This window comes from Saccoglossus kowalevskii, chromosome 4 (genome assembly GCF_978046115.1).
Source record: "Saccoglossus kowalevskii chromosome 4, keSacKowa6.1, whole genome shotgun sequence".
Lineage (NCBI taxonomy): Eukaryota > Metazoa > Hemichordata > Enteropneusta > Harrimaniidae > Saccoglossus > Saccoglossus kowalevskii.
The window spans coordinates 25070093-25088296 of record NC_140644.1 but is presented as its reverse complement, the minus strand read 5'-3'; the positions used below and the strand labels follow the sequence as shown (position 1 = coordinate 25088296).

Sequence of the window (18204 nt, the reverse complement as noted above, 5' to 3'; positions counted from 1 at the left end):
ATTTTTAATAGGTCACGAAAGATTTTTCAGAATGCATCGTAGAGGGCGTTCTCATACACGCACACATATAAGGTAATAAATCCACGGCATTTTGAAAACTAACGGAGTTTATTGCACAGAAGAAGTAAACAAGAATGAAATATTGACATGGAGTATACATTCATGGCGTGATTGAGTTTTTTTTTTAACGTCACGAAAAAACAAACATATGATGTGAGTAAGGAAAATAGTTGCATAGCGTGTAAATGTTTAGCGTGATTAAATATTTCTTAATACCTCGAAAAATACGTACATACATGTAAATGTGTGGCGTGGTTAAATTTATTTTAACGCCACGAAAAATACGAGTACATAAACGATTCGATTAAAAACATGGAAGAGTAAAAAGTCAAAAGTGAACAATCAAAAATAATTAATTCTATTTATACATATGTTGTTCATTGTTTATATTTCTTACTTCATATTTGCTTTTTTTTCGAGTAAATTATTTTTAACGGCACGAAAAAAATATGAGTACATAAACGATTCGATTAAAACACAGAAACGAGAAAAGTCAATAATAGTAAACATTGATCAATAAAAAATAATTCATTCTATATATACATATGTTGTTTATTTTTTACATTTCTTACTTCCTTTCAATGAGTCAGGCAGTTTGTACACCTTTTTTTTTCTTATTCCATCCCTCTAATCAGAATCGCTCATCTGTCGTAGAAGAAAAAAAGAGAGAGAGAGAATAATATTAAAAACCGATAGTTATATAAAGAGGGTTATGTGTTGGAAATTTAAAAGTATGAGTCACCCCGTAAAAATGCGGTCATAAACCCGCTAAAATGCAAAGTATGTAAAATCGGTTGATCGATCGATCGTACAGTTTGGTTTTCAAAAAAATGGCGGACTATGCTACTATGAGTTAAAATATATATTTACCTGATCGTTTCACAGAATAACTTTGACATACATAATCATCACACGGAATGAGTTTACGCTGTAACATAGCGATTTTCGTTTTCCCTTGGCGAAGAAGATCTACGCAACGAGTCATACAGAACGTATTGACCACACATGGCTTGAAAGTATTCGATGATTGTAGATCCACGTACGAGAAATCTTTTAAATTCCATGACATGACTACCGTACGAGTAAAAATAGTCATCGGTGTTTAATACGAGCGATGTGTATTACTCCAAAGCACAATCGTGACTGCCAGTTTGAACTAAATCACACGATTAAGTTTAAGGCATAGGGGTTATTTATAACTCGCTCGTCATAAGTGTTCCTAACGTGAAATAGACCTCCCACGTAGATGATAAACAACAGATGTTGGTGTATTTGTATATTTATGTTATCTAAAACATGAACACTCGCAAGCAGGGATATTGAATAGGGTTTCGAGTTTAAAGCATTACCCATATGCATGGATTTCGACCTGCGTCACGGTGTATTGAATCGCGCCTGGACATGATAAACATCGAGCAAACAAACCTAATCTCGTTTATGGCGATTAGTTGTATACTGTTCCTTTCGTGGCAGTGTGAATTACTACAGAGTTGAAATTCGCCATGAATGAAAGTCGAAATACTCACATAATTTTAACATCAGTCACTTATAACAGGACTTGAAATTTTGTTGACCCCAGGCGCTATCAGTCAATTCACTTATTTTTATCGATTAGACTTTGCTAAAATACTACCGTCATTTTCGACATATAACAAAAACACATGACCCACAGCGGAGGGATTTGATCTCCCAAATAAATGAAATACAACACGTACGTATGACCATTATCGAAGCGTTCAATCCCATCGTTTTTTTTCAGATTTGATAACCTCAGACCTCGTGCCAAAATAATCTCGTAAATAAAATGACGCGTTCCCCATGCCAATGTTACGATTACACTCCAAATTGATTCTTTGCGGGTTAAACACTGGGTCAACTTGATTCAGTCAACATGAATCTGACCCAGGCAGTATGATGATTCCAGTCCGTCACCAATTCACCCCAAGAGTGTATGACGCCTTGTCTCAATTCAGGCCGAATCAAAGACTGTGCACGCCGTCGATCTATATCTGTGATCGGTGTAGACGAGAAACATTCCACCACTCTGATCGTTTCTATATCATCGGTAATTCAGTGTACCGCTCAAATGTAATGCATCAAACAATAGTTTACTTTTGAAGGTTTATTTTACAATGACTGGAAAACCGACCGAAATCGCGAAATTTTAGGATTCAATCTTTACTCCGTCAACCATCAAAACTATTCAGTTCATTCTCTCTTCACTAATGAATTGGCAGTACACAGCAAACTATCATTCATCGTTTTTTAAACATCATTTCGAGTATCCACGATTTCGAAATACTAGAAGAGGCAAGAACGAATCACTGTACATATAATTACGTATACCATTGACAAATTCACACTCCGCTTATAAATTATACTCGATTATGTCTTTACCAATCATTACTCCGCTCATCATTCACTATTCGATTGACCACGTTCTGAATAATTTGTACACACAGATAAACTGATTTTTGCAATATACATGTACTTCTTGTTTTCACTCCAAAACTTACTGCTTATTTGATCCCTCAATCAAAAGCTGTTTTACTTGGGATTGACGTTTCCACATTTCCACGTTAAACTGATGTCATCAACGATTTTCAGAAAGGGTGACTGTCGAAAAGTAGGACACCACTAATTTGAAATAAACAGTTATATCGGAGAGAATGAGATGAAATTTTATTATTATCATTGTAGATTCAATAAGCAAACGGGAAGCGGGTCAAGAAATCGTAAATGTTTAATATTATAGAGATAGTGCGTAGTTCGTTCTTTGACGGTAAACACGTACGCATTGCATACAGAGTCTTTTCAATGCGAACATCGACCAGTAATAATGCCATACACTTTGTATGCTAATTCATGTTTAATAAAATGCGCTAAGTTTTGATTATTGCCAAGATGTACAGGTAGCACTCGTTTATCCATTAGGCAGATTCCATTATACAATTATAATAATATCCTGACCGTATTGTTTACACTCTCGTAAATCGACTGTTTGACGTGACTGGGGCACCGGTGGACGAGGAATGCGTGCGTGCACGTTACATTTCGTCAACACTTTCATTGATAATAGTATCATTTGCAATATGGCGTAATATCAATCGACGATCCTCAGAATACTGTATGTATGTATGCACGTTGTAGTTCGAATGATTAGATATTTCTTTTATTTTGCCATTTTTGTCGATTCTTTCATTATGAACAGTGTTGACTCTCGAAATAAATACTTTTACACCGATGTTACCGTTTGTAATGTTTATAGTGTGTACGTGAAAGATATTCTCCTTTGAAATAATAATTGAAGACACAACTATATAGTCTTCAAATCAGCTGGGTGTTATTATTGAAGTAACGCATGAGGCGTGATATTGTTGTAATGGGGGTCTGATCGCGTTTCATAATTCCTGTATTGAATAATGCCATGAATCAAATTGTGCTAACAACATGGTAAACACGGGTCATCAGTAAGTGGCTATTTTATCGGTGAGTGAAGATCTGCTTCTTGATTGAGATTATGATTATGTCTAATATAATGTATAATAATCTATTACTCTACGCACACAATTTGAAGCGGGCTTTTCAATTCAACTCACTGCGGCCGTACACAATATGGCTAGTTCCCCCTTCGAAAGAGTGCGTGCGTGTGCTGCGTTAGCAACACTATCTGTGACCATTGAGCTTGTCAAATATTTACAAAGCACGATGTGATAACTGCGGTGGTAAAGTGACCATGATGTCAATATTCAATTTTTGCATAATAATAATTAAAATTGAAAACGTATTCATGCGTGGGATCTTGGTTGGAAATACAGCGAAGTAACAAAAAACCAGCAAAGTGTAACAATAATAAAATCACAAACATTTGAATGTAAAGAAAAACAAAATTATTTTGTGGTTGGTTTAGGCATCTGTTATTTTAGTGTTTTTTCTTGTCGTAACCTGAAACAGATGTGGACGAATTTTCCTAGCTCAATGATTGTCTTGTCATTTTAACTTTTAGTATACCTGTTAGGTGTTCATCATCTGTTCAAAAGTTGATTTTATTGTATTTAATATTTTAATCATGATTTTTTTTGTTTCTTCTTGTATAGATTACAATTGAGAAAATATTGTTTTTCGTTCTCAATTTTCTAGTTGTCACAAACTGGGCAAATTTAGTCTTCAGCTATAAGGTTATATACAATAAAGTAACAACAATAAGCAAATTGTAACAATAATAAAATCACAAACATTTGAATATAAAGAAAAACAAAATTAAATTGTGGTTGGTTGAGGCATCTGGTATTTTAGTTTTTTTCTTGTCGTAACCTGAAACAGATGTGGACGAATTTTCTTAGCTCAATGATTATTTTATCATTTTAACTTCTTAGTGTATCTGTTAGGTGTTCATCGTCCGTCTTAAAGTTGATTTTATTGTATTTAATATTTTAATCATGGTTTTTTCGTTCCTCCATGTATAGATTACAATTGAGAAGTTGTTTTTCGTTCTCAATTTTCTAGTTGTCACAAACTGGGCAAATTTAGTCTTCAGCTATAAAGTTATTATATCTACCCCTTTTGATTTGAAGGGTATGCGCCCTTATTCCGAATTTCGCCTTAGCACAGCACTAGGATTTAGATTTTTGATTGTGGTGAGATATTTTTCATAGTTAGAGTCTCCAGTCCTACTTTTCGACAGTCACCCTTTCTGAAAATCGTTGATGACATCAGTTTAACGTGGAAACGTGGAAACGTCAATCCCAAGTAAAACAGCTTTTGATTGAGGGATCAAATAAGCAGTAAGTTTTGGAGTGAAAACAAGAAGTACATGTATATTGCAAAAATCAGTTTATCTGTGTGTACAATTTATTCAGAACGTGGTCAATCGAATAGTGAATGATGAGCGGAGTAATGATTGGTAAAGACATAATCGAGTATAATTTATAAGCGGAGTGTGAATTTGTCAATGGTATACGTAATTATATGTACAGCAAGTTTGGTATTAAAATATGTATAATTTCGAAATTTGGTTAATTTTGTCTTAGAAATATGGAAATGTCTAGTAATTCTGTTCTGATTTTTTTGTTGGGTGAGACACAAATTCAATGGGTTGAACATTATTAATTAACGCATGAATACGTACTCAATGTTTTTCAAATCGGAAAACCAATTCATTCATAAAATGTGTTCTATCAACAGTAATTAACAGATATACTAAAATTGTGTCCTTCATCTCGTGGGTCTCCAGAAATGTTGTGTTGACGTCTACACGTTCTTGCAAGGAACGTAGTTTAAGTATTATGTCAGGATTGTTCTTGTTGGAATTTGAGTCCACGAATTCGTCAATCGGCTGTTTTGCTGAGGCGTACAGTATCTAAGCCGATGTCTTGATGATGATGATGAGCGGCTAGATGTCTCGTTTCAAAGTGGTCAATTTGGCGAGCTAGTAACTTCAATTGTCTCTTTGTAGCCAACCCAAGCCCGTTACCTCGAACAGGAGATCGCCTATAATGTTTCTTTTTTGTCGTTGATCGTGGAAATTTGAATCTGGTGGTGAGGTTAGTTGAGTGATTTCTTTTGCCAGGCTGCTAAAGATGTCAGCATCATTTGTGACGAATCACAGTGCTTCATTTAATTTGGTTTTGAACCATTTGAAGAGAAACTCGTTTTTTTTAAGCATCGGCTATGGCTCTCAATGTTTCGAGGTTGACTCTGTCTTTTAAATGGGTCAATGCATTTGATACATTCTGTTGCACATTCGAGCGGGGTCAGCCCCTTGTCATTTGACCATTCAAATGTAACGTTCGTTCTTGCCTCTTCTAGTATTTCGAAATCGTGGATACTCGAAATGATGTTTAAAAAACGATGAATGATAGTTTGCTGTGTACTGCCAATTCATTAGTGAAGAGAGAATGAACTGAATAGTTTTGATGGTTGACGGAGTAAAGATTGAATCCTAAAATTTCGCGATTTCGGTCGGTTTTCCAGTCATTGTAAAATAAACCTTCAAAAGTAAACTATTGTTTGATGCATTACATTCGAGCGGTACACTGAATTACCGATGATATAGAAACGATCAGAGTGGTGGAATGTTTCTCGTCTACACCGATCACAGATATAGATCAACGGCGTGCACAGTCTTCGATTCGGCCTGAATTGAGACAAGGCGTCATACACTCTTGGGGTGAATTGGTGACAGACTGGAATCATCATACTGCCTGAGTCAGATTCATGTTGACTGAATCAAGTTGACCCAGTGTTTATCCCGCAAAGAATCAATTTGGAGTGTAATCGTAACATTGGCATGGGGAACGCGTCATTTTATTTACGAGATTTATTTTGGCACCAGGTCTGAGGTTATCAAATCTGAAAAAAAACGATGGGATTGAACGCTTCGATAATGGTCATACGTACATGTTGTATTTCATTTATTTGGGAGATCAAATCCCTCCGCTGTGGGTCATGTGTTTTTGTTATATGTCGAAAATGACGGTAGTATTTTAGCAAGGTCTAATCGATTAAAATAAGTAAATTGACTGATAGCGCCTGGGGCCAACAAAATTTCAAGTCCTGTTATAAGTGACTGATGTTAAAAATATGTGAGTATTTCGACTTTCATTCATGGCGAATTTCAACTCTGTAGTAATTCACACTGCCACGAAAGGAACAGTATACAACTAATCGCCATAAACGAGATTAGGTTTGTTTGCTCGATGTTTATCATGTCCAGGCGCGATTCAATACACCGTGACGCAGGTCGAAATCCATGCATATGGGTAATGCTTTAAACTTAAAACCCTATTCAATATCCCTGCTTGCGAGTGTTCATGTTTTAGATAACATAAATATACAAATACACCAACATCAGTTGTTTATCATCTACGTGGGAGGTCTACTTCACGTTAGGAACACTTATGACGAGCGAGTTATAAATAACCCCTATGCCTTAAACTTAATCGTGTGATTTAGTTCAAACTGGCAGTCACGAGTGTGCTTTGGAGTAATACACATCGCTCGTATCAAACACCGATGACTATTTTTACTCGTACGGTAGTCATGTCATGGAATTTAAAAGATTTCTCGTACGTGGATCTAAAATCATCGAATACTTTCAAGCCATGTGTGGTCAATACGTTCTGTATGACTCGTTGCATACATCTTCTTCACCAAGGGAAAACGAAAATCGCTATGTTACAGCGTAAACTCATTCCGTGTGATGATTATGTATGTCAAAGTTATTCTGTGAAACGATCAGGTAAATATATATTTTAACTCATAGTAGCATAGTCCGCCATTTTTTTGAAAACCAAACTGTACGATCGATCGATCAACCGATTTTGCATACTTTGCATTTTAGCGGGTTTATGACCGCATTTTTACGGGGTGACTCATACTTTTAAATTTCCAACACATAACCCTCTTTATATAACTATCAGTTTTTAATATTATTCTCTCTCTCTTTTTTTCTTCTACGACAGATGAGCGATTCTGATTAGAGGGATGGAATAAGAAAAAAAAGGTGTACAAACTGCCTGACTCATTGAAAGGAAGTAAGAAATGTAAAAAATAAACAACATATGTATATATAGAATGAATTATTTTTTATTGATCAATGTTTACTATTATTGACTTTTCTCGTTTCTGTGTTTTAATCGAATCGTTTATGTACTCATATTTTTTTCGTGCCGTTAAAAATAATTTACTCGAAAAAAAAGCAAATATGAAGTAAGAAATATAAACAATGAACAACATATGTATATATATAATTAATTATTTTTGATTGTTCACTTTTGACTTCTTACTCTTCCATGTTTTTAATCGAATCGTTTATGTACTCGTATTTTTCGTGGCGTTAAAATAAATTTAACCACGCCACACATTTACATGTATGCACGTATTTTTCGAGGTATTAAGAAATATTTAATCACGCTAAACATTTACACGCTATGCAACTATTTTCCTTACTCACATCATATGTTTTTTTTTCGTGACGTTAAAAAAAAAAACGCAACCACGCCATGAATGTATACTCCATGTCAATATTTCATTCTTGTTTACTTCTTCTGTGCAATAAACTCCGTTAGTTTTTAAAATGCCGTGGATTTATTAGCTTATTCTCTGGGGCGGACATCCGGGCATTTTCACCGCCTGGCAACCCGCGGCGGTGAAAACAAATTCCCAAAACTCACAGAAAACAGTACTTTGGGGTGATTGTTGAGACTCCTCTGAACAGTGCAACAAGATTAGCCCTACGCGTGTAACATATATAAATTTGATTGTTCGGGATTACTTCAAAGTTGAGTTTGTATTGTTTTCTCGAATTTTCACCGGCTCGACTTGCGATCCACAGCAGCGCGCACAGAGCCCATAGAAATGCATGGTACAGTGGTGTGCGTCTTAGCAACGTGGAACGTCTGTGACGTAGCTCCGCCCCCGAGGATATGTGTGCGTGTATGAGAACGCACTCTACGATGCATTCTGAAAAATCTTTCGTGACCTATTAAAAATAATTGAAAAAATTGAAAAAAAGCCAATTGAAACATAATTACAAAATAATTAAAAAAATGATGGTAATGTATGCAAATGTATTCACGATAACCTCGACGCGACCTCGTATTCAAATCAATTTCATGTATGCAAATGTATTCACAATATCCCATTGTGACGTCATCCTCATTCAAATTAATCCTTTTACGGCCATTTATGCTAATTTATGCACGAATTTCTATTGTGACGTCATCATTTATGCTAATAAACTATGGGGACGACCAAGAGGGCGCTGTTCATCATCGCATCCAACTATGAACAGCGCCCTCATGGTCGTCCCAATTGTGTGTCCTAAACTACTAAGGTAGCATACACGACCTCACTAATTACCATGGCATTTTCCTATTGAGTTGTTTTGGTAAGTTTTTACAATTATTATTAACGAAAGAATAGTCAAATGGTTTGATACAAATAATATTCTCAGTGATAATCAGGCAGGTTTCCGGGCAAATCACATCACTGAAGATAATATTTTTATCCTGTCAACGCTAATTTAGAAATATAGAGCCGCTAGAAAGAGATTATACGTTTGTTTTGTAGACTATAAAAAACGTTTGACTATGTTGACCGAGCTAGTTCATTTTTAAAGCTTGTTAGAGTAGGCTTTAGTTGTAAAATAGTCAATCTTTTGCAGAATATGTACAGTTTGGTTAAATATTGCATAAAATTACCGCATGGTTACACAAACACATTTACATTTGAGATTGGAGTACAACAAGGGGTTATATTAAGCCCAATGTCATTTGCATTTTTTTCTAAACGATTTAGAAAAGGCTTTGAATAAAGCACCATTTAATGGTGTTGAATTGGATGATTACCCACTAACATGTCTTATGTATGCCGACGACAGTGTTATTGTATCTTATAGTGCTTCGGGTTTACTGTTGTTACTTGCCATATTCCAATTTTATTGTTATACGTGGAAAATGTTTGTAAACACCACTAAAACTGAAATTATTATTTTCAATAAGGATATTGTTGACTGTGATGACGATAACATGGACTTTAAACTATTTGGAAATCAAATTGATATTGTTGTAAATTATACATATCTAGGTGTTGTTGTGCCGAAAGTGGTTCATTTAAGTTGGCATGTGCAATTTTGGCCGGAAAAGCCTCAAAGGCAGCGTACGTGGTCAGGAAAGGAATTGGTAACAATATTTCTCCAAAATTACTTTTAACAATATTTGATTCGAAAACTATATCAATTTTAAACTATGGAAATCTGCATTGTAAACCAATTGAAGATGTTCAGTTAAATTGGTGTAAATATATATTATGCAGCTATGGGTGAACTCGGACGATATCCACTTAGTGTTGGAAGAAATATAATCCGTGTTAAATTTTGGAAACGTATTCTGAAAATGTCATCTAATCAACTCCTTTACAAAGTCTATAGAGAGTCTGAAAAATTGCACAGACGTTAAAAGATGCTGCAAGAGTATGTTATAAACAATAATAAATGATTGATTTGACATATGTTTTATATTAGTCATGTTTCTGTTAGTAAATTTAAATTCATTTTACTCTCCATATCATTTGACTGTATATATTGTCTAATAACTGATGGTTGATATTTTATTTTTCAAGTTACCTAGTACAACCCATTGGTAATGCAGCTGGAATTCAAGACACAGTTCATACTCCAATGCTGCAATGGTCGAGATTATAGAAACTACCCAGACAGTGTATATCTCCAATAGATAGACCAGTCAGTGCTACAATGGCCGAGATTATAGAAACTACCCACACAGTGCATATCTCGAATAGATAGACCAGTCAGTGCTACAATGGTTGAGATTATAGAAACTACCCACACAGTGCATGTCTCCAATAGATAGACCAGTTAGTGCTACAATGACCGAGATTATAGAAACTACCCAGACAGTGCATATCTCGAATAGATAGACCAGTCAGTGCTACAATGGTTGAGATTATAGAAACTACCCTGACAGTGCATATCTCCAATAGATAGACCAGTTAGTTCTACAATGACCGAGATTATAGAAATTACCCAGACAGTGCATGTCTCCAATAGATAGACCAGTTAGTGCTACAATGACCGAGATTATAGAAACTACCCAGACAGTGCATATCTCGAATAGATAGACCAGTTAGTGCTACAATGGCCGAGATTATAGAAACTACCCAGACAGTGCATATCTCGAATAGATAGACCAGTTAGTTCTACAATGACCGAGATTATAGAAACTACCCAGACAGTGCATATCTCGAATAGATAGACCAGTCAGTGCTACAATGGTTGAGATTATAGAAACTACCCTGACAGTGCATATCTCCAATAGATAGACCAGTTAGTTCTACAATGACCGAGATTATAGAAATTACCCAGACAGTGCATGTCTCCAATAGATAGACCAGTTAGTGCTACAATGACCGAGATTATAGAAACTACCCAGACAGTGCATGTCTCCAATAGATAGACCAGTTAGTGCTACAATGACCGAGATTATAGAAACTACCCAGACAGTGCATATCTCCAATAGATAGACCAGTTAGTGCTACAATGACCGAGATAATAGAAACTACCCAGACAGTGCTCCAATAGATAGCCCAGTCAGTGCTACAATGGCCGAGATTATAGAAACTACCCAGACAGTGTATATCTCCAATAGATAGACCAGTTAATGCTACAATGGGCGAGATTATATAAACTACCCAGACAGTGTATATATCCAATAGATAGACCAGTTAGTGCTACAATGGCCGAGATTATAGAAACTACCCTGACAGTGCATGTCTCCAATAGATAGCCCAGTTAGTGCTACAATGACCGAGATTATAGAAATTACCCAGACAGTGCATGTCTCCAATAGATAGACCAGTAAGTGCTACAATGGCCAAGATTATAGAAACTACCCAGACAGTGTATATCTCAAATAGATAGACCAGTTAGTGCTACAATGGCCGAGATAATAGAAACTACCCAGACAGTGCATGTCTCCAATAGATAGACCAGTTAGTGCTACAATGACCGAGATTATAGAAACTACCCTGACAGTGCATATCTCGAATAAATAGACCAGTTAGTGCTACAATGACCGAGATTATAGAAACTACCCAGACAGTGCATATCTCCAATAGATAGCCCAGACAGTGCTACAATGACCGAGATTATAGAAACTACCCAGACAGTGCATGTCTCCAATATATAGACCAGTTAGTGCTGCAATGGCCGAGATTATAGAAACTACCCAGACAGTGCATGTCTCCAATATATAGACCAGTTAGTGCTACAATGACCGAGATTATAGAAACTACCCAGACAGTGCATGTCTCCAATAGATAGACCAGTTAGTGCTACAATGACCGAGATTATAGAAACTACCCAGACAGTGCATGTCTCCAATATATAGACCAGTTAGTGCTGCAATGGTCGACATTATAGAAACTACCCAGACAGTGTATATCTCCAATAGATAGACCAGTCAGTGCTACAATGGCCGAGATTATAGAAACTACCCACACAGTGCATATCTCGAATAGATAGACCAGTCAGTGCTACAATGGTTGAGATTATAGAAACTACCCACACAGTGCATGTCTCCAATAGATAGACCAGTTAGTGCTACAATGACCGAGATTATAGAAACTACCCAGACAGTGCATATCTCGAATAGATAGACCAGTCAGTGCTACAATGGTTGAGATTATAGAAACTACCCTGACAGTGCATATCTCCAATAGATAGACCAGTTAGTTCTACAATGACCGAGATTATAGAAATTACCCAGACAGTGCATGTCTCCAATAGATAGACCAGTTAGTGCTACAATGACCGAGATTATAGAAACTACCCAGACAGTGCATATCTCGAATAGATAGACCAGTTAGTGCTACAATGGCCGAGATTATAGAAACTACCCAGACAGTGCATATCTCGAATAGATAGACCAGTTAGTTCTACAATGACCGAGATTATAGAAACTACCCAGACAGTGCATATCTCGAATAGATAGACCAGTCAGTGCTACAATGGTTGAGATTATAGAAACTACCCTGACAGTGCATATCTCCAATAGATAGACCAGTTAGTTCTACAATGACCGAGATTATAGAAATTACCCAGACAGTGCATGTCTCCAATAGATAGACCAGTTAGTGCTACAATGACCGAGATTATAGAAACTACCCAGACAGTGCATGTCTCCAATAGATAGACCAGTTAGTGCTACAATGACCGAGATTATAGAAACTACCCAGACAGTGCATGTCTCCAATAGATAGACCAGTTAGTGCTACAATGACCGAGATAATAGAAACTACCCAGACAGTGCTCCAATAGATAGCCCAGTCAGTGCTACAATGGCCGAGATTATAGAAACTACCCAGACAGTGTATATCTCCAATAGATAGACCAGTTAGTGCTACAATGGCCGAGATTATAGAAACTACCCTGACAGTGCATGTCTCCAATAGATAGCCCAGTTAGTGCTACAATGACCGAGATTATAGAAATTACCCAGACAGTGCATGTCTCCAATAGATAGACCAGTAAGTGCTACAATGGCCAAGATTATAGAAACTACCCAGACAGTGTATATCTCAAATAGATAGACCAGTTAGTGCTACAATGGCCGAGATAATAGAAACTACCCAGACAGTGCATGTCTCCAATAGATAGACCAGTTAGTGCTACAATGACCGAGATTATAGAAACTACCCTGACAGTGCATATCTCGAATAAATAGACCAGTTAGTGCTACAATGACCGAGATTATAGAAACTACCCAGACAGTGCATATCTCCAATAGATAGCCCAGACAGTGCTACAATGACCGAGATTATAGAAACTACCCAGACAGTGCATGTCTCCAATATATAGACCAGTTAGTGCTGCAATGGCCGAGATTATAGAAACTACCCAGACAGTGCATGTCTCCAATATATAGACCAGTTAGTGCTACAATGACCGAGATTATAGAAACTACCCAGACAGTGCATGTCTCCAATAGATAGACCAGTTAGTGCTACAATGACCGAGATTATAGAAACTACCCAGACAGTGCATGTCTCCAATATATAGACCAGTTAGTGCTGCAATGGTCGACATTATAGAAACTACCCAGACAGTGCATGTCTCCAATAGATAGACCAGTTAGTGCTACAATGGCCGAGATAATAGAAACTATCCAGACAGTGCATGTCTCCAATAGATAGGCCAGTTAGTGCTACAATGGCCGAGATTATAGAAACTACCCAGACAGTGCATAGCTTTGTCTCCTCTCCTTTAGTATGACAAGAAGATTAAAAATAAAATCAAGAAATTAGTCACAGTCACATTTTTAAAGCTTTTGCTAACGCATTATTATTACATACAATCATTTTAACCTCTGACATTGTTTCTCTTTTGCAATTTAACCTTCGATGCCAAATTATAATGAGAATACTTGTACATGCATGCTTTTACATTTATTTCGGCGAAGGAATCACAAGTTTTATTCGATCCATCTTTTGCGTTCATGGCAGTAAATTGGCCAATAATTGAAGAAACCCTGCAAAAACATACGGGTAAATGGCATTACCAAATGATGTATGTAGTAAATGAAATCATATTCTTTGAATCACAATGAAGGGCGATGATCTGTCGCGATAACTGTTTAAGAAATATTTATAAATAGCTATGAAACCATCCACGTCTTCGCAAAACTCATTGCATGTAAACATTACTCCAACAATTTAATTATTAGTAAATAGATAAAAGCTCTAGATTAAATAAATATTGTTTACTATAGTGATTAACCAAATTGATATTTCCTACACGTCAACGAACACATATCGCCAACTACCTTACATCGAAAAGTGTTACCCACTCTACCAGCTAACACCCACACATTAGATTGTACCAGTGTTTGTACGATTTAATGACAGCATACATACATAAACTTATACTAAATTAGTTATTTTATTTCACATCAGAACAAATACATATTAAATATTCATGTCCTATATTCAAGCATTACTTTCTTTTGCACATTATTTGTGTGAACAAATAATTTACTTGTATGACATAAATTATTGTCCGTACAGTAAACTAGTATTTATGAATTGCATGTTTATTTTATTTATTAGACACAAAATATTGTTCAAATAAAGTTAGGTGCATTATTATAATCAGAACATGTTCGGTGCGTGTTTCTGCCCTTTTAAGCATTATTACTAAAACTACATGTGTTGTACAGACTTCAAAGTAAATTTTCGAAACATTTCACCATTCCACCTGGTTCACAGAAAGTCGATTTACGAAATGTTTGCCTGGGAATGGTAAAAAATTGTTGAGTATCAAAATAAGCATTAACATGTTTATACACAAATTGCACCTAAACATTTGCGTCTGCTAGCTGTCCTGCCAACCAATATGACCATGGTACCATACTTTTTCCTAGTTAATCATGATTTACACTAATGACTATAACGGAACGTCATGAAACATGATGTTTTGGTGTACACATTGTAGTACAATATTAAAATAATCTAGAAAACAATCGTGTGAAGCATGCTCAAACATCACTGAAGTTAATCAAATTGTTAAAGATTTAGTTTTAGTAAGAGGTTAGCCAAATCTGAGTAAGTAAGTATTTGTGAACTACATGTAAACACAATTAATCATAGTTGACAATGAAGTACTTTAACGGCCAATCCTAATTTGCATATTATGGAACGAATATATTGTTTTCGATCAGAATTGGAAGTCATACTCCTTACATATTCCTCATCAATCATCACAACACGATAGAGGACAGTTTGTTTTATACAACAAATGTTGGTTTCAGTTCAGTTTTTTGTGATGAAAAATTGAATTACAACCTTGAATTACAACCGAAATTGTGCTCAATGAAGCTTGGAGTACAAGGTAAATATAATGTAATGTAAATATACATAGGTACATATATTTCTGTGTTGGCTGGAGCAGAACAAAGTAAAATGAATTACATAAGCCATATTATAATACAATGTTATTAGTACATTATGTATGACTAAAAAATAACAGTGACAATGTGGTTAATTGCCTGTGAATACATGTAACCGTTTTCAAACATATGGTATAGCAAGAAAAAATAGAACAATAATATGTATGCCTGAAAATTACAATCTGGTCCACTACCTGCGAATGAATACATGTAACTATGTTCAAACATGCTTGCCATAATTTAGGTTGCAAGAAAATTCACAAGTTGAAACACGTCCAGACATGTTGAAAGCTGACTGAGCCTGTATGTAAAATCTCTGACTGTGGTCAACCATGGCGCCAAATTCCGGGTGTGATTGAAGATGATTGAACGTGTTCTGACTACTCTCATAACGCGATGAACCATGGCAATTAATTATGTTTGAACATAGTTCAACATTTTAGAGCCATGCTCTTTGTGGCTACAATTATACTTGACTAAATGGTTGTAGGTCTTTGTAATATGGCCCCAATTTACAGTACAAGCAGAAATGTTCACAGTTGTTCACCAATAAATGATACTCCCCATTTACAGGCAGGCCCACATCTAAACACGCTCTAGCTCGATGCAAAACAACATCCACAGGATCACTGGACGCAGGACAGCAGGTTCCACGTCTCTTTACTGCGCAAACCCGCGTGGGAAGACCATACCTATTGACGAATTACCGGAAATAATTATAACTCGTAAATAGGTTTAATGTTAATAGTAAACATGGCAACATGAGATGGCACCTAATAAGTAATACATTTTTAAAAAGCACTGTTCTGCTCAGAGTGAATCGTTATTTCGTATTCAGGATATTGAACTGTAAATTTCTGGCAGATCACAAAAATAAAATATACATACAAGCACCAATGCCGGCCTTGCAACCTGTAGTCTATTTTACCGCGTTGAACCACTCATGAACAAAGTAATAGTGTATATACCAAGAATTGGGTGAATTGGTCAATAGCATGATTTTTTGCAGATTTGAACTGTTTGCTACGGGTTGCTAGTGTCATTGATGTGTTTTATATTCAATATAATATGAGGTTATTACGAGGATACAGTACAGGGGAAGAATTGACCGACACACAGCGGCGGTCGATGCGACCGCTTACTGTCTGAGTTTAGAACAGATTGAGCGAACTTCTTTTGTATGGGATCTAGTACCTTATGGCGTTACGGTGACAGATGATAATTAAGTTGATGTTCTTCATATGACCGTTAGATTGGCTGCGCTAGAGACACCTTCGACAAACTAATCTGATTAATGTAAATCTTATCAAACTGGTATCCTATATATAATGATTTTCCTGTTAACATGTATGAATACTGATGATGTCACATGACCAGACAATCATGTCCATTTTTTGTTTAGGTGAATAATACATTATGGCTAACATCCATCACATGTAATTATATTAGTCTGTTTTGGCAAAGATTTGACAGAAAAGAAAAGAAAACCTTTCATCACCAACATAGGTTTGTTTCTCTAATCTCCAAAAATCGGGCCAATTCAGACCATTATATAAAAAAAAATAATGTGAGAATATTGTGGTTTTATATGCAAATCTTGATACTTCCATTATTAGCCACTTAAGGTGTATGAAAATTCAACTAATCTTCAAATCTTCAGTCACTAATGCAGAGATTGGTGCAGTCAATAGTGGAGTGAATGAATTGGTTTACTCAGCAGTGTATGGATTGATGCAACTAGTAGTGAGTAGTACAGGGAGAGGCGCCGTCATTAGGCAGAGATTGCCAGTCGGTAATGCAAGGATTGATGCAGCAAGTAACAGACAGCAAGTAGCAGAAAGGGGCGTCGTCATTAAGGCAGATATTGGCGCATTCAGTAGTGTACTGATTGGTGCAGTCAGTAGTGCGTGGATCTGTGCAATGTATAGTGCTGAGAATGCATTGTAATGTGTTTTTTAGTGCATAAATTGGTACAGTATTAGTGCAGGGTTGGTACAGTCAGTAGTTCAGGGTTGGTACAGTCAGTAGTTCATGATATGGTGCAGTCAGGATCACTTACAAAAGCAAATAGTCAAACATATGTGAGTGGCCAAGAAGAAAAACATAGCAGTAGTAAGAGAGGGACTACTGGCACCAGTACATGAATTAGTGCAGTAATTGCTTGGATTGGTCCAGTCGGTAGTGCAGACATTGGTGAAAGTAGTACTGTAGGAATGGATGCAGGTGTCAGTAATGCAGAGATTGGTATATGTATTAGAGCAGTAATTGATTGTTCCAGTCAATAGTGAAGGAACAGTAAAGAAATCTCGGCCATAACATCTAATAGTTTTTTGCCAGACAAGGCTCGTTCATTTGACTATCACACCACCACTATAGCTTGGCATATTCAATGCAACCGATTAGTACTAATGTGTCCTTTGGGAATAATTATTTCAATGCATTGTCCAAACAAATTACTCATCATGGCGGACACAATAGGGGCGCTTATAGTAGTATATTTTAATATTAAGGATTCCTGTTCATAATATGATGATCGATTATAAACTGTCACCATAGCGACATTATTTGTAGTAGGATATTTGTGAAGCGCTAATATTTTAACAAGTTAAAACAACGATTTCCACATTGCACACACTGACACATAGTGGAGCATCTGAACATGTCAAAAAAATGCATGCAT

The 18204-nt window shown here is 36.3% G+C and overlaps 1 protein-coding gene and 1 long non-coding RNA gene across 3 annotated transcripts in view; one reads left to right on the top strand and one right to left on the bottom strand.

Moving 5' to 3' along the window:
• Positions 1-11: 11 nt before the first annotated feature.
• Positions 12-8138, top strand: LOC146747222 (uncharacterized). Its single transcript, XR_014929190.1, has 2 exons — positions 12-72; positions 7524-8138. It is a non-coding gene; the product is annotated as an uncharacterized LOC146747222 (long non-coding RNA).
• Positions 8139-14499: 6361 nt separating this feature from the next.
• The window catches only part of LOC102803117 (uncharacterized), a 33993-nt gene continuing 30288 nt past the window's right edge, over positions 14500-18204 (bottom strand). For both annotated transcript variants that reach the window (XM_085497995.1, XM_085497996.1), the window contains one exon: positions 14500-16216. In XM_085497995.1, coding sequence (XP_085354121.1) covers positions 15991-16216 — 226 coding nt within the window. In that variant the 3' untranslated portion in view covers positions 14500-15990. The remainder of the gene's footprint in view (positions 16217-18204) is intronic.